This window comes from Chiloscyllium plagiosum, chromosome 2 (assembly GCF_004010195.1).
Source record: "Chiloscyllium plagiosum isolate BGI_BamShark_2017 chromosome 2, ASM401019v2, whole genome shotgun sequence".
Classification (NCBI taxonomy): Eukaryota; Metazoa; Chordata; class Chondrichthyes; order Orectolobiformes; family Hemiscylliidae; genus Chiloscyllium; species Chiloscyllium plagiosum.
This window is the reverse complement of record NC_057711.1, coordinates 118,201,299-118,223,241: the sequence shown is the minus strand read 5'-3', so window position 1 is coordinate 118,223,241 and position 21,943 is coordinate 118,201,299. Positions and strand designations below refer to the sequence as shown.

At 39.5% G+C, this 21,943-nt stretch overlaps 1 protein-coding gene across 6 annotated transcripts in view; it reads right to left on the bottom strand.

The window, feature by feature from the left end:
- Window positions 1–801: 801 nt before the first annotated feature.
- The window catches only part of znf462 (zinc finger protein 462), a 106,959-nt gene continuing 85,817 nt past the window's right edge, over window positions 802–21,943 (bottom strand). For 3 of the 6 annotated variants that reach the window (XM_043717166.1, XM_043717172.1, XM_043717179.1), the window contains 8 exons: window positions 17,579–17,773; window positions 17,133–17,171; window positions 16,297–16,558; window positions 14,359–14,495; window positions 13,610–13,833; window positions 7,411–7,537; window positions 3,699–3,822; window positions 802–3,569 (listed from right to left, as the gene is read on the bottom strand). In XM_043717166.1, coding sequence (XP_043573101.1) covers window positions 3,332–3,569; window positions 3,699–3,822; window positions 7,411–7,537; window positions 13,610–13,833; window positions 14,359–14,495; window positions 16,297–16,558; window positions 17,133–17,171; window positions 17,579–17,773 — 1,346 coding nt within the window. In that variant the 3' untranslated portion in view covers window positions 802–3,331. The remainder of the gene's footprint in view (window positions 3,570–3,698; window positions 3,823–7,410; window positions 7,538–13,609; window positions 13,834–14,358; window positions 14,496–16,296; window positions 16,559–17,132; window positions 17,172–17,578; window positions 17,774–21,943) is intronic. The other 3 variants (XM_043717184.1, XM_043717188.1, XM_043717196.1) reach the window with 3 other exon arrangements.

Sequence of the window (21,943 nt, the reverse complement as noted above, 5' to 3'; positions counted from 1 at the left end):
AACCCTCGGAACAGTAACCCACCCACACGTATTTCCTGCTGACTAATGCACCTAACACTATGGGCAATTTAGCATGGCCAATTCACCGAACCTGCACATCTTTGGATTGTGGAAGGAAACCGGAGCACCTGGAGGAAACCCAAGCAGACACGGGGAAAATGTGCAAACTCCACACAGTCGCCCAAGACTGGAATCGAACTTGGCTCCCTGGCGCTGTGAGGCAGCACTGCTATCCAGTAAGCCACCATGCCGCCCCAAAATGTCTCATTATATTTCATCTGCACAAATGATATCTTTGTAGTTTCTTGTAACTCTTGTCATCATGGAAGAAACTGCTGTCCATTATTAAAGGGAAGCACACAAAGCTCCCAAGATTATAGAATTTAACATGATATTGGTTGGGCCTTAACCAAAAATCCTTTTCTAAGGGTTCTACTTCAAGATACCAATGGCCAACTTCTGGGCATGGTGTTCAATTTAGTTGAAAATGTGTTGCTGGAGAAGCGCAGCAGGTCAGGCAGCATCCAAGGAACAGGAGAATCGATGTTTCGGGCATAAGCCCTTCTTCCTGAAACGTCGATTCTCCTGTTCCTTGGATGCTGCCTGACCTGCTGCGCTTTTCCAGGAACACATTTTCAGCTCTGATCTCCAGCATCTGCAGCCCTCACTTTCTCCTCGTTCAATTTAGTTGACCTCAGTCTCAAAACGTATGACAACTAAAGGTTAAGAACATACAATTTCTCAGCTAGCTTGTTGGTGTAGTGCACAACTGGGAAAGAAACAAATCTCCTAAGAAAGTTACAAAATTAAAAAGGAGTCATCACTTTTTATTTATCAAGTCAGCAAAACAAAATACCAGGAAGTACAGTATTTACAGATCATTCTAGAAACTAAAGCAGCATCGCTGAGAAGCTGCACTATCAAAATACAGAGGAAGGCCAATCAATTTTGGTAATGTTTACAAGAGTTCATTTCCTCAACCCTTACAGTTGTTTTAAAATTACAACAGGCTTCCAATGTACATCCTAAACAGTCAACTTCGAAAGTATCTTAGATAACAAAAATATTTAAAAGTTTCCTAAACTACAATGTAGACAACAGAAAGAACACAATATACATGGTAATCTGCAATATCCCTGTCTTTTTCACAGAAACTGCTCCCATTTTGCCCCCTGTTTTCAACATGAAAATAGGTGATGTTTAATGAATTGCTTCAAGGAACAGGGTATTTGCTGCTGTTCTCTGAAAGCATCATTTCAAATATACCGTGATCACAATAATATTTCATTTGAAAATGCAAACACCTGGATCCAAACTGAGCTCTAAACAAGTGTGCTAAACTGAAAAGATCATTTAATGAGCAATGAGCTTTCATAACCCATATAGTGATTTAATTAAAGTGTTTTATATAAAACAGGAGTAGAATAAACTGTAAACTTGGCAAACAAAATCTAACCTATGGAATTCTTATTCACGTAAAGTAGTCTCACTACAACATTGTAACACACATCTCCATACAGATGTGTCAGGAAAAAGAAAAGGAAATCTACACAGTTTATGAACAGATATTACTGGTACAGAATGAACATTCAGTAAAGATTAATGCTGAGGTACTGCAAATCATATCACTTTTTGCACCAACTTTTCCTACATTAACAGTAATCGTTAGGACCATTTCTGCTATACAAACAAGTTTTTTTTAAATAATCGATAACCGATAAAAAAAATTTAACCAGATGCATTAGTGCAAGAAAACAATGTACTCTTAGTATGGTAAGGTTTGTTTAATTTTGTGTTAAGCAAAACTTAAATATATGTTGGTGCTTTGAGTGACCTGGGCTCAGTATCTGCCAAATTATAGCAACTGCATCCAACCTGGTCCTTCATTCATGATTTGGAAATGTCTCCATCACTCCATGTTAACACCAGTTTGAAGAGACACTTATAATTCTCCTCTTATCATCGTAAGCCAAACAGGAAGAGAAAACAACACAAGTGATGTTTCCATTTCGCAAGTGTCCCTTTAACTCGTGAGGTACAGTTTATTATCTCTAACTGGGTGCGTGGCTGGACAAGAGTTTGAGCAGTTACAGCTTGCACGGTACGATCAATGGAGAATCAAAATAATCAGTTAAGAATGGTGCTTTGGACATGAATCAAACAAGAATCTTGTACTTGACCAGTTGTAGGCTACAATACAGCAGCTGCAAAGAATGTCCTATTATAACATAAAACTCACTGAATCACAGATGCTTGATTGATCAATTTCCAGGACCCAGTGGATATGCATCAATGGATTGATTGCTGTATCAAAGTCAAAATTTGGGGGTTTATTTGGTTCTCAATGCACACGTTTGATATTTTGATTTTTTTTTAAAAAAGAGCAATATGAAAGATTACTTCAATGAATGTCACAATTGCTAGTGAAGTAATGACATTCCCACAAGACCATACTAAGTTCTTTTCAAAAAAAAACACAACTCACTATATTAATGAGGCAGTGCCCAATATTATTTTTTTCTTTTACACAATTTACTTGGAAAAGAAAAGAACAGGATAGGAAGGGGAGAAGAGTGGAGTAGGTGGGGGCTGGAACCATGGCGGGAGGGGGAAGAGAATGAGAAGGGGCTGGCACAGGAAGGTAGGCAAGGGAAAACCTGAGAAACAAAAGCTGAGAAGTTAGGAGAGAAGAGTGGAGGGAGGAAGAAGGCAGAAGGAAAGGAGAGCAGAGGGATGTGGAGGACTGGAGAGCAGAGAGGTGGGATGGGGGGGATGTGAAGGAGCAAAGGTAGAATGGGGAGTTGAAGGAGGTGGTGTGTGGGGATTTGGTGGGTGAGAGCTAGAGCGAGGATGTTTAGAGAGCGGAGGGGGAAGACGGGAATAGCCCTCCACAGATGGCTCAGTAGGTGAACACCACATGGTATATGACCCAGAGCTACACTGTCCTGAAGTGTTCAAAAAGCTTATTTTCCCCTCTGAGTTAACTGATTTCGCCTAGGAGGCAGCAGAAGGTTCTACAGTTAGTCTCAGACAAGGAAGAGGTAACGATTAGCAGAGTTTCTCGATCTCGATCACACTCCAGTGCCCGTGTGTGGAGACATGGCAGATGGCAGGACTGGGCTGCACTGTGCTTTCACCTGATAGTCGACCAGTACTTACCACTCAGCCTCACACAGGAAGAGCAGACACTTCCATGAGGTACCGATAGGTCGTGTGGATCCATGGAACTTTGCGCCAACATGAACAACCATTTTAGATAAGGAGTGGAGAACACGGGTTGGGGAGGGGGAAATTAGAAGGGAAGAATGAACTTGCACAATGCGTCAAAATACTAACATAGCTCAGACTTTTTGTTTTTGGTCTCAGTATCTAGATCCTGGGAGTTCTCCTTTATTGATGCTATAGAAATTGGACAGGATGGAATGTCCTGGTAAGAGACTTCTGTCTGTAAATTGTCAGCCGAGTCTAAAAGCTCTGTCACTCCTGAAGGTGTAGTGTTATTCTCTTCACTGGTATTCTCTGTTACTAGACTGTTTTCAGTTTTTTGATGGTTGCTCTCACTTAGAGCCCTAGTTTAAAAAAGACAAAATAGTAATGTGAAAGAGATATCACAGGTAAGGTAAAAAGCCATCCAATGCATGTGTCTGCTTAAACCGTGAATTCCTTGAGCATGTTGTGAGACAAGTTTAAGTTCTTACATTTCATGTCGTTGAATATGACGTTCCCAATCAAAACCACGAGCAAATGTTCGTCCGCAGAATTCGCATGGGAATCTTTTCTCATTGTAAATACGTGTGCCACTTCCTGGGCATGTTTCAATCCCTGTAATACAAATGATCTCAAAATTAACAATTAAATTTGTTTTTGAACAAATGCAATGATGCACAGATTACCCAAAGTTTGGAGGGATGGTTGGAATGGTGTGGTACAAATGATCTTTTGAATTAAAAGCAGGTTTAATGAAATTTCCACTTAAACCATTTGTGTGTTTTTTTTTAAATGCCACAAATATGTTCAAACAATGGCTTTGTCATTTGTTCGTTAACAGATTTTTTTTGTTATTACTGGATGGGATGTAGACACCCAGTTCTTAATACAAGTCATGCTGCACAAGGAAATGCTAACAGAAAAAGGTGTCCAGTTACTTTGCACATCTTCTATTTTTATTTTCAGGACATCTGAAAGGGCCTCTGTTCTAATGTGAAAAAACGCAGCAGTCAATTTGGATTCAGGAAAATTCTGCAAATAGTGAGATTATATTAGGTTCCCTACAGTGCGGAAACAGGCCCTTCGACCCAACCAGTCCACACCGATCCTCCAAAGAGTAACCCACCCAGACCCATTCCCCTCTGACTGATGACCTAACACTATGGGCAATTTAGCATGGCCAATTCACCTAACCTGCACATCTGTGGACTGTGGGAGGAAACCGGAGCACCTGGAGGAAACCCACGGAGAATGTGCAAACTCCACACAGACAGTCACCTGAGGTTGCAATCGAACCTGGGACCTTGGTGCTGTGAGGCAGCAGTGCTAACCACTGAGCCACTGTGCCACCCCATAAAACGTTATAAAAATCAGTCAGGGTTTGCTGATCCACTTTGGCTCTAGGTCAAGTGATGTCTCGACTTTAAAATCCTCAAAATGATGTACTGCTCCCTTTATGGTTTCATCACTTTGCAGCTCTGTAATTGAAGGGAGCGAGTGCAATGTCTCTGGACTAATAATCTAGAAATCCCAGTTAATGCTCTGGGGGACAAAACAGTGGGTGGAATTTAAATTACAGCAAACTTTGGATTTAACCAGCACCTTATGAACCAGCACTCCCAACAAACTGGAAAAAAATACACACCTCAAATAGTGCAAGTTTACTGAAACATTGCAATGTCCGAGTAGACAGCTGAGGGTGCGAGTGAGAAGGCTCTCTTGCTGGTAAGGTTATTTAAGGCAAAGTTACACTAAGAGATCTATGCTGTAAATAAAGTAGAACATTGATGTATATACCCCCTGCATTATGTTTCTATTACTTATCGTGTGTTTTACATCAATTATGAGGACCTCTTGATCAGCCAGGACACTGCTGGTCCTTTCGGTGCTGATTTATGAAAAGGTTTATAGTAATTAAAAAAATGGTGTGAATGAAATTTATTATCAATTGGCGGAGGCTGGTACAACTGCAACATTTAAAAAGCATTTGGATGGGTGAATTGGCCTTGCTAAATTGCTCGTAGTGTTAGGTGAAGGGATAAATGTCGGGAATGGGTCTGGGTGGAATGCGCTTCGACGGGTCGGTGTGGACTTGTTGGGCCGAAGGGCCTGTTTCCACACTAAGTAATCTAATCTAATCTAATAAATAGGAAGGGTTTGGAGGGATATGGGCCGGCTGCTGGCAGGTGGGACTAGATTGGGTTGAGATATCTGGTCAGCATGGACTGTTTCACTGCTGTACATCTTGATGACTCTATGACTCTAATTGTCATTAAAAAAAACTTTAGGGAAAGGAATGGACCATCCTCACCTGGTCTGGCTGAAGTGTGATTCTGAATCTACAGCAATCTCAACTGCCCTCTGAAATGGCCTAGTTACTCAGTTCAAGTTCAAGCAGAGGTAGGTTATAAGATTCTGTTTTTTTTTCATCAAAACCCACATCCCATGAAAGAACAAAAAACAAATCCCCTCCAGTCCTACAATCCCCAATGCTACAGAAAGTAGTTGAGACCAAAATATTGACTGTTTCAAAGGTGGTGTTAGGTATAGTTCTTAAGGCTAAAGGGATCAATGCATATAGGGAGAAGGCAGGAACATGGTACAGAGTTGGATGACTAGTCCTGATCATATTAAATGGCAGAGCAGGCTCAATGGCTAAACGCTACTGCTTGTATTTTCTATGTTTAATCACTCCACTTAGCTACTGGACTGTATACTCTGGAATTCCCTCTTTAAACATCCCTTTTTTTGTTTCTTTTGAAATGCTACTTAAAACCCACTGCCTTGACTAAACTAAAAAAGATCTGTGGAATACAGAGATCCGAAATAAAAACCAAAAATGCTTGAGAAATTCAACAGGCATAGCAACATCTGTGGAGAGAAAAACAGTTAACTCTTCTAATCCAGTGACCCTTTGTGACCCTGTTCTGACAAAGGGTCACTGGCCTTGAAACATTTACTCTGTTTTTCTTTCCACAGATGCAGCCAGACCTGCTGAGTTTCTCTAGCACTGTTTTTGTGCCTTGACCAAATCTTTGATGATGTATCCTAATATCGTCTTAGAGCACCTCAAATGCCAAAATTCATTCAATAATGATTTGGAAGGAGCTTGGTCTATTTTATTACACTAAAAAAAGTTTATAAATACAATCTGTTTTAATGGTGTTGGATGAAGGATAACTATTTAGTAGAACTTCTCTATTCTTCAAAATAGCACCACATGATCTGTTACATCCACCCAGGGTCCAGACGGAACATCTCTGAAAAAGTGGGTCACCCAGAATCGTGTTTGTGTCTCCCTGGATTGGGATTTGAACCCATGACCTTTACTCCCAGACTGCTTCCTACTCAGGTACAGCTGGCACTTGGGAAACTATTAGCTGAGGAAGGGGTTGTTTGCTTAAAAAATATATGGTATTAACAGTCCTTCAATATTCATTTAGGGGTTAAATATACTAAAAATGGGTATTGCGCAATCACACTGAAATGAAACCAGGATTCAGTATATCCAATTTAGTAGACTAAAGCTTGTTGCAAGATGCATTGAATTCTGATATTGGTTACAGATATGAGAGGGAAATTGCAATTAGCTACACAAATTAACAGATAATTTATCCTAACATTTCTGTGAACAAGAATGAATACTCTGAATCACTACCAAAAATAGCCTGGCTTCCAAATCGGATATGTAATGCACTGCCTCAGGAGCAGTGGAGCACTTTCAGTCCCCAGGCAGGATACCCTTTACCACCATCTGCCACTCTGTCAGCTTAACAATGTCTGCATACAGTGGCAGCACAACAGTGGAAACACTGGGCTACCCCCATCTGTTGGCCACCTCTGGAAGTGACCAAGATTGATTTAACGCAGACCATTTGTGCTTAGGAATTGTCCCTAGCGATTTATTTGAAGTAGACAATGCAAATAGACGTGGTTCGCTTTGCTCTTTGGAAAGCACACTGTTTGCGACAAGTCTTGCAGGATGTCCCAGTTTTCGTTGAAGCCAGTGACTGGCAGACTGGTCACTGCCAAAAAATATGCGCTTTCCTATGGGTGCTAGGCAGACAATGATATATTTGGATCTGTTTCCTTCTCACCTTCTCTGTATTTACAAACCACCTTGAGACAACATATTCAGTGGGAACACAAGACTAGAATGTCAGGGTAAATTTATTTTTAAAATAAATTCTTGAAAGTACGAACCCCTTTGTTCAACGATGTTGCCCTTTTCCTCCTCTCTAGCCTCTTCTTCACTACTGAGCCAGTCCTTATCTTTAGAATCCAACTGGTCCAAGTTTACACGACCTACCAATTCAAAGTTGCGAACCACCTGAAAATCGAGAAAAGGAGAGCCTACTGAACCTTCAAAGGCTTGAATGGAATTTACAGCAAAGCAACAGGACGTTCAGCTGAACTGGTCTGCACTGGAGTTAGTGTGTCCTCTCATATTCCTCCATTTCATCCAATGTGACAAATGTTTTAAGATTCTCAAAACTCTAAAAATGCATCAACATTACAGATGTGACAAAGAAGCATGTATTTATACAGTACCTTTCTTGACCTCAGGACATCTAAAAACCCTTTACAACCGAGGAAATGCTTTTTGAAATGTAGCGTCTATTATAACGTAAGATAATGTGGCAGTCAAAGTTGTGCAATGCGAGTACCTGCCCCCAAAAAGCAAAGAATCGGTGCAATTAATGACATGATAATTAATTTTGTCATGTGGGTTAACAGATAGATATTGATCTGGAAATGGAGAACTCTCATGGTCCTCTTCAAAACAATGATACACCCAAGGGGGTAATCAGGACATTGGCAGCACTCCCTCAGTACCATACTAGGAATAAAAGCCTGGAAATGGTGTTCAAAGTTTCCAAAGTGAAAGGAATTCTAATCCCTGCCTTATGCTTTTAGCATTACCACACAGTATCAACATCAGGTATGCAAACCCCAAGTCGTTTGCAGAGTCTTAATTAGGGAAACTACAATGGCATGAGGCAAGAGTTGGCTATGACAGATTGGGAAATGTTACTGAAAGGAAAGACAGTGGATAGGCAATGGTAAACATTCAAAGAGCAAATGGCTGAACTAAAAAATTGGTTATTTCCGTTTGGCGGAAAGATGCAAAAAGAACAGTGGCCGAATTATGGCTTACAAGGGAAGGTGGAAATAGTATCAGAGGCAAAAAAAACACATACAAATTGGCAAGAGAATACAATAGACCTGATAATTGAGAACAGTTTAGAAGTCAGCAAAGGAGGGCCAAGGGATTGATTTAGAACAGGAAAATAGATTATGAGAGTAATCTTGCGCGGAACACAAAAACTGACAGTATAACTTCTACAGGTATGTAAAGAGAAAAAGATTATTGAAAACTCATGTCAATCCCTTAAAGTCAGAAACAGGGGTACGGAAAGGGAAGGCTGGTAGGTATAGGGAATGCTGAATGACTAAAGAAATTGAGAGTTTGGTTAAGAAAAAGAAGGAAGCAAATGTCAGGTATAGACAGGATAGATCGAGTGAATCCTTAGAAGAGTATAAAGGCAGTAGGAGTATAGTTGAGAGAGAAATCAGGAGGGCAAAAAGGAGACATGAGATAGCTTTGGCAAATATAGTTAAGGAGAATCCAAAGGATTTTTACAAATACATTAAGGACAAAGGGGTAACTAGGGAGAGAATAGGGCCCCCGCAAAGATCAGCAAGGCGGCCTTTGTGTGGAGCCGCATGGACAAAGTCTTTTCCCTGGGGTGGGGGAGTCCAGAACTAGAGGGCATAGGTTTAGGGTGAGAGGGGAAAGATATCAAAGAGACCTAAGGGACAACTCTTTCAGAGGGTGGTACGTGAATGGAATGAGCTGCCAGAGGAAGTAGTGGAGGCTGGTACAATTGCAACACTTAAAAGGCATCGGGATGGGTATATGAATAGGAAGGGTTTGGAGGGATATGAGCCGGGTGCTGGCAGGTGGGACTAGGTTGGGTTGGGATATCCGGTCGGCATGGAGGAGTTGGATTGAAGGGTCTGTTTCCGTGCTGTACATCTCTATGACTCTATGAATCTATAATGGGGAGCAAAGAAATGGCTGATGAACTGTGTTTATACTTCACTTCAGTCTTCACAAAACAGGACACAAGTATTTTCCCAGTAATGATAGGGAACACAGGGTTTTAGTGAGATGGGAGAACTAAAGTAAAACTGCATTAGTAAAGAAATGGTGCACACAAAATTGATGGGATCAAAGGCTGATAAATCGCCAGGGCCTGATAACCTACAACCGGAGTATGTAAGGAAGTGGTGGATGCATTGGTGGTCACCTTTCAAGATTCTTTAGACTCTAGACTAAATCGTACAGATTGGAGGGTAGCTCATGTAACACCGCAATTTAAAAAGGAAGATAGAGAGAAAACAGAAAATTATAGGCCAGTGAATCTGACATTAGTATTAGTGAAGATACTAGAGTAGATTATCAACGATTTTATAGCAGAGCACTTTGAAACAAAGATAGAATCAACAGTCAGCATGGATTTAGAAAAGGGAAATCATGTTTGACAAACCTACTGGAATTCATTGAGGTTGTAATGAGTGAAGTTGATTGAGGGAGCCAGTGAATGTGGTTTATTTGGATTTTAGGTAGGCTTTTGAAAAAGTCCCACATAAGAGATTAATCTGCAAAATTAAAAGGATGGGATTGGGGGTGGTGCATTGAGATGGACAGAAAATTGGTTAACAGACTTTTCCTGACTAGCAGACAGCAACTAGGAAACGAGGCTATTCACAACATATATTAATGATTTAAATGAGGAAACTAAATGTAATACCGCAAAATTTGCAGATGATACAAAGCTGAAGAAAAGTGAACTGTAAGGAGGATGCAGAGAAGTTGCAGTGTGATTTGGACGGTTGAGTGGGAAAATGCATGGCAGATGTAAAATAATGTGGATGAATTGGAGGTTATCCACTTTGGTAGCAAAAACAGGAAGGTCAATTATTATTTGAATAGCTGTAAACTGAGAGAAGGAAATACTCAGCAAGACATGGATGTCCTTGTGCACCAGTTGCTGAAAGTAAGTGTGGAGGTACAGCAGGCAGTAAAGAAAGCAAATCGTATGTTGGTCTTCAGAGAGAGAGGATTCAAGTACATGAATAAGGATGTCTTTCTGCAACTATACACAGCATTGGTGAGGTCACACTTGAAATACTGTGTGCAGTTTTGTTCTCCTTATCTGAAGAAGAGTGTTTTTGTTTTAGAGAGAGTGCAGCGAAGATTAACCAAATTAATTTTTGGGACAGCAGGGCAGAGTCAGATAGGATTGTATTCACTGGAATTTAGAAGAATGAGGGGAGGAATCTCAGAATGCCATTAAAATTCTAATAGGACTAATCAGGGAGGATGTTCCTAATGTTTGGGGCTGTGCAGAACCAGGGGTCACAGTTTAAGGAATAAGGGGTTAAACTATTAGGGTTGAGATTGAGAAATAAATTCTTCACCCAAAAAGAGTGGCAAATCTGTCGAATTCACTACCACAGAAAGTGGGTGAAGTGGAAACATTGCACATTTTGAAGGAGGAGGATGTAGCTCTTATTGAGCTGAAGGGATCAAGGAATATTGGTGGTGGGGGTGCGCAGGATTAGGGTTTTGAGCTTGATGATCAACCATGATCATATTGAATGGCTGAGCAGGCATTATGAGTCAAATGACCTACTCCTGTTTCTATGTTTCTACATATGTAAGACTATTATATGTGAAAATGTAGCAATTAATTCTGGGAGGCTTTCCAATGCAGATTAGAAAACACTGATTGGCAGAATTATAGCACTAAGTGCCATCACATCAATTACTTTTCCATTGTGTGCTTTCTCATTTTTGTTTTCTTATCAGAAAAATCCTAAATATAGAAATGGAAAGGTTGCCAGCATAAAATAAACACACAAACATTGTCTCTATATTTGTTCATCCAAACAAAATGCCATAGGCAAGGAAGTTATGCCAAACCTTTGTAAATAACTGGTTAGGTTTTAGCTGGAGCATTGTGTTCAATTGTGGGCAGTACATTGTACGAGGAATGTCAACACATTTGAGAAGGTGCTGAGGAGATTTACAAAGTGATACCAGCAATGAGGGACTTCTATTACATGGAAAGACTGTTCCCCTGAAAGGAGAGAAAATTAATGAGATATTTAACAGAGGTGTTCAAAATTATGAAGGGCTTTAATACGGTAAAATAGTTGGTAAAAGACCCAGAAAGGTGATGAGAATCTTTTAATATGTATTGCTATAATGTGGAATACACTGTCTGAAAGGGTGATGGAAACTGATTCAATTGTAACTTTCAGAAGAGAAATTAGGTAAATACTTGAAAAGAAAGCATTTGCAATGTTTTAAGGGGTGATTTAGTTGAAATGTTTCTTCAACCATGGTTCAATTGGAAAACAAGAAAACTGCAACGCTGCATCATTCCTTTTCAAAGCAGCTTTCTTCATGATAAGACTAGGAGGCGGCCATCAGCCGTTCACACTAGTGTTTTTGCTTTGAAAGGCCTATCCATTTAGTCCCACTCCTTGCCAATTTCCCCACAGCTCGGAAAATCTATCTCACCCACCTTTAGAAGTTGCTGTAGCAACTGCTTCCACTCTCCCTTCAAGCAGTGCATTCTAGATCACAGCAAAAAACACTGCATTAAACAAAAGACTTACCTGACTCTGCTTCTTTTGTAAGATTTTATAAGTAACAATTCAGTTTTACCAGTTTATTTTAAGTGGTAATCTCTGACTCAACACTGAGCTGGACAATGCCAAAATATTCATAATTCTGGACAATTCTTCCAAGACAGCACTGTTCTCTAAAACTCAAAAGATTGGATCCTAACTGTGGAAATTAGCCCAAGTTGCATTAATGGCACAAATTGACTGAACTACCAACTTAACCTGCAGAGTTTAAACCCCATAACACACATTTCATTACCCATTTTGTTTAAAGGCTGGTCAATCATTAGTTTTCCCAGTTTTAGTTATCAGACAGAATCAAAAACATAAGAATATATTGAAGGTTCTTGATTCAAATCATACAGAACAGATTTAAACTAACTGGCAAAGTTCCAGATGGGAGTTGATGCAACAAGTCACTACCTGACATTTGTTGCTGGTAAGGGCAGGGGAATGGGACTAATTGGGCAGCTCTTTCAAACAAACAGAGGAACAATGGACTGAGGGACTTCTTTCAGTGATGAATCAGTCCATGATCCTATCATGCCAAGGGGTCATGAAAAGCAAAATACTGCCTTCGCTTCTCAAGGACAAGCATGTAACTTCTGCTATTTTCCCCCCATCTTCCTGAATGAATAATACTAATACTATAATTTTAGGTGCAATTTTGGCAGACTTCTTCTGATATCACGGTCTGAGCATGGAGTTCAGTAAATCCTTGAACTGGCTTTGAACTGCACTGGCCATTCACAAGGCAACTGTAAAGGTTTGTAATTTTCAGACTTCAGGTCATTAATCTGCATTCTTTGTAGCTTTTCCCATCAACCACAGTATGCATTTTTCCCCTATCAATAATGCAGTTACTGAATATAAAGATACTACACATCAGGTGCTTCCAGACCCAATTTTTAAATGCCACGATCTAAAGTTTGGAGTATTTATCTAGGTAAATTATTCCTTTATCTCTACAGTTGTAGCATATAACTTATTTGGGTATAAGGTATACATGCTTCGGGCATGAGCCCTTCTTCAAGAATCCTGAAGAAGGGCTCATGCCCAAAATGTCGATTCTCCTGCTCCTTGGATGCTGCCTGACCTGCTGCGCTTTTTCAGCAACACATTTTCAGCTCTGATCTCCAGCATCTGCAGTCCTCACTTTCTCCTATAAGGTATACATAATAACTAACTATATTACCACACTGTAGTCAAATGAAAAGGGTGCTGAAAGTTACATATGATGTTTGGATAATAGGCTCATAAGTTTAGGTGACATCATTACAAATTAGTCACTACTAAGTCAAAAACTTAGGAGAAATTTCTTTACTCAAGGTCGTTTCAAGATTGTGAAACTCATTAACACATTGAGTTGAGAGAAACAGCAAAATGCATTTGAGAAAGAGCTAGATAAACACAACAGAGAAAGGAATAGCTTTGGGATGCATGGGGGCTCATGTGGAGTGTTAAAACTGGCATTGACCAGTTTCTTTTCGTATGTTCAATGTAAATTTGTGAAGTCACCATTCACTAGTTAAAGCTTGTCAACAATTAATCTGAATTAGTAGGGTGGAGGTAACTTGAAGAGTTCAACGCTGTGCTTAATGGTAGGAAAATACTTAACTGGAGATTGTTAATGGGGTGGTTTAATTACTAAATTATAGACCAGGAGGAAGACACAATCCATAATAATAATCAAAGTTACTTTGTGCTCTTCCTGAAGGTGGTTCTCCAAATCATCATTTATTCTGCTCTCATAATAACACAGTTGGCACTTGTATGGTTTCATTTCCTTGTGTTTTTCCATATGCTGTTGCAGAGTTTCGTCACTGGAGCAGGTGAAGGTACACTTATCACAACGAAAAACAATTCCTTGCAAGTGTCTGGACAGCTTTGAACGACGGACTTCAATGGGCACAACTCTCTCCTCTGTTGAAAGATACAAGATGAAAGAACATACGTCATGACAAGCCTCACAAATTGCCACCTTTAGACCCGAAAGGATGAAATGCTGCTCACAAATGAACACAAAAGCAACGCATTAATTTTTCAAGATTAAGATTATTATGCTCTGGAGGCAAGCATAACATGAAGATTGAAGTCTGCAATTAATTTGAGGCCAGCAATTAGACATACTTATTAAAATCAATGACATGAGAATTCAGTTTCCCCAAGACAAGAATATACTGGCATATTTCGGAGAGTAGTATGATGAGCTGTAAAGGGTCTATTGCTAGCAGAGACAAAACACTTTATTGTCATCAGACTTTACAACTACAAAGTTTTGTCAAGAGAGATGCAATCAGTGTGAAAATATTTCAAAATTCAGAAAAGATAAAGTGTTACAGATGCTCTGGAACACTGACAACCAATTACCCACCCTTTCCCATTCCATTAAAGCTCTGACTTGACTTATCTCATGTCCCACATGCCCTCGCACAAAAGGAACCTCACCTCTGTGAAGGACGATATGATCAATCATGCTGCTTTTGTATTTCGTGTGGTACAGACAGAGAGGACAACGCAGGTCCTTAGGACCCTCAACAGGAGGAGCGGTGTGGCTCCCCTCAACATGCATAGAAAATGTAGACCTGCAACACAAACATAAAACATCACCACTGACTTTTAAAGCCTGAAACAGGAGAGGCGCACCTTCATTTCGCACTTGGCATCTTAAAACATACTTATACAACACAATGGAGGCCATTTGGCTCTTTGTACCCCTTCTGATAGAGCTATTCAATTACTCCCACTCCCCTGGTCTTTACACAGTCCTGAAAGTTTCTCCTTTCAAAAGAGAATTGGTTAAATACTTGAGCTTAGTTACTGAATCTGCTTCCACCACTCTTTGAGGCAATGCATTCCAAATCATAACACAGTGTAAAGTAAAGAATTCCTCATTTATCTTGGTTCTACAAAAGAACACAAGAAATTAGCAACTGTAGATCATACAGCACCTCAATGTCATTACTCTCCTTCCATCTTATTTCCAAATTCCTGCCCTATATCTGCACTGTCCTTTCTTATCTTAAATCCTCTTGGATAATGATCTTCCTACCATTGAAAACAGTTGTCACTATTTACTTTATTAGAACCTTTCAGAACTGGGAACACGTCTATTTAATCTCACTGTGGCTGTATGTGAAACAAAAGAGAGAAAGAATATGATCTTAGCAGCACAGTTCACCCTCCAGAGCCTTAGCAAAAGACATAGGCTCAGAAGGAGGCCATTAAGTCCATCGTGTCTGCTCCACCATTCAACGAGATCATGGCTGATCACGTTTCTACTTTTACCCCATAACCCTCAATTCCCTGAATGATTAAGAGAATCAGTCTAACTTGGTCCTAAATATCCTTCAAATGAGCAAGCCTCAACAGCTCCCTGCAGTAAAGAATCCCATAGATCCATTACTTCTCATAGATGAATTACTTTGCTCCTGGATGTCAGGCTGATAGTACAGAACACGTATGCACAGCAGGATTTAGTCATTGGCAGTGAAGTTACTCACCAACAGTTCATAAATAGAATACACAGTTTACACAGTGGGCTGGAATATAGAAAATTGGTGCTACCGAAGGAGAGCACTTGGCCCACCCTGTCTGTGCCAGCCCAAAAGACAGCCATCAAAGCTAAGCCAACTCTCCAGCTCTTGGTCCATAGCCCTGTAGGTTTACAACATCTCCAAGTGTTTTAAATGTGATGAGGGTTTCCACCTCTCGCAAGTCCCACTTTCAGGTAGCAGGTTCCAGACTGCCACCACCCTCTGAGAAAAATAAATTCTCAACTCCCCTCTTATCCTCTCCACCAATTATGTTTCATTTTGTGCCTCCTGGTTATTGATATCTCTACTAATGGAGAATAGAATGAATAAGATGCCATCTCAGTCCCTCACAATTTTATACCCCTCAGCACTCCTTGTACCAAAGAAAATAACCAACCTTGCCGATCTCTTCTTACAGGTAAAATGTAAATCAAATTACAAATGGGCACAAAATTATTGATTTAATTTGATGTCCAAAATAAAATGTTTGTGTTTGGAAGAAGCACATATATTCCATCTTTATATAACATCCCCCTTGCAAATTTACTGTGATTTTGGATAGCGTTATTCTCAAAAACATCAACAGAACCTAAAATCTGGCAGATTTATCAGCAAGATCTTAGGAATATGAAGGGAGAGTTGTAGTACTAAATAGGGATTTGGCTAAAGAGGTTTCTGTTGAGTAGAGATAGTATAGAATAAAACTAGCTGTAATAAACATCACTTATGGTCTCAATGAATGGTCCAGCAGGCTCAAGGACTGAAAGGACTGCTGCCTTTTATTATAAACACCATACAAAACTTAAAACACGTGTTGTCCTTTTTGCTACTTGCCATCTTATTTTCTTACCTGAACCCCGTGAAGAATGGGCAATCCTTGCATTTGTAGAGTTTCTTGCCGCAATGTCTGTCTCGATAGTGGCGCCTCATACTTTGGATGTATTCAGAATTAAACTGGCAAAACTCACAACTGAAATAGCCCTTGGTTGTCTGTTCACAGGAAGTGGTTGGAGATGGCACCGGGATGGGACTGGATCGGTTTCTTGCCATCGCAGCCGTTTGGTAATGGTTAAGCTGTTGTTGGACATCTGGTGGCTCAGAGTATGAAGAATCTGCACATGAAGAGTTGGTGCACATAAACTGTGTAAAATCCAAAGCTGTCCACAAGCAATTTCCAGCCTCCCCTCACCACTTGCAGATTGTGGATAAAAGCTTGAAGCACAACAACCAAGGCCCCAGACAATCCCATTATCAAACCAATAATGGCCAGTATGAAATATTTGCAACAGAAAGCCTTGGGAAAGCAAGTACAGCATCTGAAACCCTTTGGGAGTTGCAGGAAAAGCAAGGCAGAACAAGGAAGCAGAATCAAACAAAACTGGGAAGAATTTCCCTGTCCCCAATGGACATCAGAGAAATTCCAGCCATTACTCAGGTGAAGAGTGTTCAGAGGGGCAACATACTTTAGGGATTTGAAACAGTTATCAATTTCAATCTAAAAATTGCGTACAGGACAAAGCAGTGCAGACAATTGGTTTTGTTAGGCTGCAGAAGCAATTTGGAAGAGCAGACCATAATTTCATTATTTATTCATATTAATACTGAATTTTGTACAATTGTACATGGCCAATAAGGGATTGTTGACAGATAAAGAAAGCGCAAAACAGAACGTTGACCATCTCCTACCTTTGTTTCTGACGAAGGGAAATTTTAAGAAGGTGGGGTCTGGAATAAGGACACAGAGTAATAACTGGGTCTTACACGATTTCCGAAAATGCTCTTCTAAAATGAGCTAGAAACAATTCTTAACCAAAGAAAACTAAAAATACATCAACAGCAGTAATTGCTTTCCCCATAAGTTTTGAGTTATACAATGTTCACTGAAACATTCTCCTACCCTTTTTAACTCTTTAAAACCAAGAATGCTGTGTCTTATGGTTGGGGTGGTGGTGGGAGGGGAATGTGGCAGAATTTGAACGCAAATTCATGCACAGTTATAATACATAAGATGGAATTTTTTTTCAAAAAAAAAATCACATGCGCCTTGCTTCTGTTCATGAACAGTTTGAAGGCATTTAAAATAACTTCAATTTAAGACTTGCATACATCAGAGATAGCCATGAGCAGCTTACCATCTGATTCTGCTACTCCCTCAGCCTGGGACTGAGTCTGTGTTGGGCTTTCGGCAGAAGTGAAGGCTGCTGGAAGGTCAGTGTGGAGTTTGGACACGGTCAGTACGTGGCCGTGCACTTTCAGTGCATGTTGTTTCAGCTGATTTACCATCAGTGTGGAAAAGGAGCAGTAGGAACAGCTGTACGTGCACTCCACTGGCAAGACACAACAAAATGCAAATGCTTTTTTTGAGAAACAAAATGCTGCTTTGGGCTCCCCTAACTATTCAGATCATTATGTAATTTTGAAGTAGCTATGGGCAAATGGTACGTAAAACTGTTAGTTGGCTTTCAAATGGCAAAACACAGCTCAGGTCACTTTAAATGTCTTTATGTCATCATAAATTCATTGCCTAATTATATTGTAGAATGTAGTAGTGATAGATATAAACACACACCCACACACGTGAATCTTTATCTAAACAATAGAATATGCCCTCTGCTCCCAGGGCACATTTTCAGTTAAACAATTCGCTCAGGGAAGCATATACTCTCAGCGCCAAAGCCAAGAGCAAACAAACAGAGCTTTTGCACATTAGTAAATAGCTAAATTAATGTGCTAGATCCTTTACCTTTACCTTTGACTTTGTATCATGCATTGGTAATGCCTTTTTTTATTCACTCACTGGATGTGGACATCTCTGGCTCAGGCAGCATTTATTGCCCAGTCTTAATTGCCCAGAGGGCATTTGAGAAACAAGCACAATGCTGTGGGTCTGGAGTCACATGTAGGCCAGACCAGGTAAGGATGACAGATTTCATTCCCTAAAGGACATTAGTGAACCACATGGTTTTGGCTGTTTTGGGAAATGTTCTCTTTATGTGCAAAGTGCAATGAATTACTTTTCACAATTTGGATACCTATCTAACTTGATCTTTTCAAAAAAATCAGCTGTTCATATCCCAGCTTGCACCAACTTCTGTGCACCTATCATCTATGCTCACTGTCTGACATTGGCTCCGAGTACTGCATCACCTTAAATCTCTTTAGTTTTAGCCCTCCAGGAATCTCTCTTATTCTCACTCCTTACATTTTCCCAATTTTAAACGCAAGCGTCTTCTCTTTTCCCCATTTGACACACTCCTGAAAAACTACCTCACTGACCAAGCGTTGAGTCATCTGCCCTGACATCTCCACACGCATCTCAGTGTTGTTTTATTTTATAATGCCTCCAATAAGCATCCTGGGATATTTATTGTAGTAAAGTTGATACAGAAATACAAACATATGTTGACCAATGCTCAGTCTTAGACAATTGGCTAAAGATGGAAGAAAAAAATAAAAATCAATAGAGTGCAAAAGATTTCCAAGGTTTATCTACTGTGTCCCCACTCATTAACCACTTGCAGATTCACAAATATATAGAAATTATTCTCTAGTTTCTGTCTTTAAATCAAACTGATGAATGGAGGTTTACGTGTCCTTTCTTACAAACATCACACAAGTCATATTCCTTCTGGTATATAGAATGTTCAGCATACAAGCAAGCCCACCTGGTCCATGCCAGGGTTCATATCCCATAAGCATCCTCCCAACTCGGTTAGTCACATTTCATCAACATAGCTTTCTATTTCTTTCTCCCTTATGAATCTATTCAATTCTCCTGTAATTGCACCTGCAACTATTCACCTCAACCACTCCCTTTGCTAATGAGTTCCACATTTTGAACATTGGGTAAAAATGCTTCACTGAATTCCACATCGCATTGGCAGTGACTATCTTATATTGATGTCTAGTGATTTTCATTTCTACTATGAGTGAAAACATCTATCCTACTGAAATCTTCTTTAAACTTAAAAGCATCAGGTCACCTCTAGAGAATGGAGCCCTAAGCCGGTACAATCCCTCCTGATAGCTATGCCTCTTAGATCTAGTATTATTTATGCGGCACAGATGGAGGACATTTGGAGATAATGTTCGCCAATTAAGCGCACTCCTCTTTTCCTTTTTCACATTCCTGTAAAATGGTTCCTTCCAAGTGTTTATCTAATCTCCTTTTGAAAGTTACTGTTGAACTTCCTTCCATTGCTTTTACAGAGAGTGCATTCAGAGGATAACAACTCATCAGCTAACATTCTCATTTGTCCCATGAGCTTTTTGCCAATTGCCTTAAATCAGTCTCCTCAGTTTGCCCACCTTCCCATGCATGGGGGCAATCTCTCCTTAATCAATTTATCAAATCAGAACACAATTGTGAACACCTCTCAAGAATCTCCTTTAAATCTCTGTGCTTGAAGGGGAGTAACCCTAACTCCTCTCATCAGACCAGCAAAACCTTACTAAAATGGATGAAAGATCCATTGAAATGATGAAAGAATTCACAATAGCATCGGATGCTGCTAGTCATGAGTTTCTGACTAAACCAAACATTGTGGACAGGGTAGTGATCGATTTAGAGCAAGCTTCTAATTTCCTTTAATGCCAATTAATCATTAGAACAGAGAATGTGAAAGCTTGACAACTAGTTAATAATAATTAAAGAGGTGTCAAATGTGATTGAATGCTGCTATACAATAATCCCACTGGTTTGTATACTTTGAGCCAGTCTGACAGAGGCACTCGTGAAGGTGCAAAAAGATTCAAAATTGGCAACACTAACCAAATGGGAACATTTTAAAAGTGATACAGGAACAAAGGGGACTGGAATCATTTGCAGAAAAATATTACACAAGGTGGTAGGACAATTTGAGAAGTTGTAAAATGATACGGTATTATGGTCTTTATTAATAAATCTCAGAATACCAGATCAAAAAACCTAATCTCTGGGTGGACCCCAGCTGGTTTGTTTTCAGCTGGTCTGGCTTAAATTCTGGCATCATGATTTATGAAGGTCACATGTTCAAGTATCATATTATGTCAAAACAATAACACTCTTCTGAAGCACCTCAAACATTATACATTAAATGACCCTATAAATTCTTCTACCTCTAACCATCTTTTTGTGGTGCTGTACTTCACACACACCCCTTCCACTGCAGACTAAACATTCTCTTAATTTTTAAGAAAATATTAGATAAAGATTGCTTTTCTTGATGTCACAGCAGCAACATTTGGAGAAAATCCTAGTTTGAAAAATAGCCCCAAGGTGCACATAAGCTAAGCTCACGAACAAGCCAGAAACTGACATTAGATTCTGATACCAGTTCAAAAGCACAGTAAATGAAGCAGTCCCTCAGTTATTCAACCCAATTAAGAGAAAACAATCTTTTTAAAGAACTGACAATGACTGTTTGCACACTGCAATCTAAAGTTATCGGAGATCATAGCTGTTTAGATTTACAATAGTTAAGGGTATATTACAAATAAATATTAATAGCTTATATATGTGTGACACAGAAGCAGACCACTTGGTCGAACCAATCCATCAGAGTTTTTATGGTCTATTCAAGCCTCCTACCATCCTCTCAACAAAATCTACCATCATTATTATCTATTCATTTGTCCCTCATACTTGCTCAGTTTCATCTCAAATACATCTTTACTATTTACTTTGACCACTCCCTATGGCTGTGAGTTGCATATTTACATCATTCTCTTGGTAAAAAAAATTCTTTTAAGTTTTCTATTGGGCTTCATGATGACAATCTTATATTAATTACTTCTGGTTACACTCTTTCCTGCCAAAAAGAAACAACATCTGTATCCACAATAAAAACTTTTCATCATTTAAAGGATCTCTATTAGATCACTCCCTGAGACTTCCCTTTTTTTACCCCAGGGCAAAAGGAACCCAACCTGTCAATCTTTTCCTGGTAGTATTCACGCATTTCTGATATCACCTTTGTAAGTCTTCGCTGCATCCTGTCTAGGGTGATACTCTTGTTAAATTGTCAATCAAACTGCATGAATTTCAATTAACTCCCTAGTTTTCAATTCTATTTCTCCAGAAATAAAAGTTGCTACTTTTTGTGCTTATTTTTAAAAATGGCTTCTAATCTTTAATGCCATCCTGTCTGGACATGCACCTTCAAAGTAATAAGTGACTTCCCTATTCTTACAACCCTACTGTATTCCCGCATTTTTATCTGTTGAATTTAATTAACTTGCAGAAAGGATAAATAATTGGAAATTAAAGTCTTCCTGTATTTTATGTCAGTCCTTGTCTGGATTGATTATTCGCCACCAATTGATAATATGCACAAATTTATGACAGTCTTTCAGGTGTCTTTTCAGATTTTCTCCCCAGTCTGTGCTGGGAGAGAGATTTTTGACTCCAGTTAAGAACCTTTAGATGATTTTATATGCAATACAGATTGTGCTAATAATATAAACTTTATGACTTTTAAATATTTTAAAAATTCTCTTCGAAAAAGACATTAATGTTA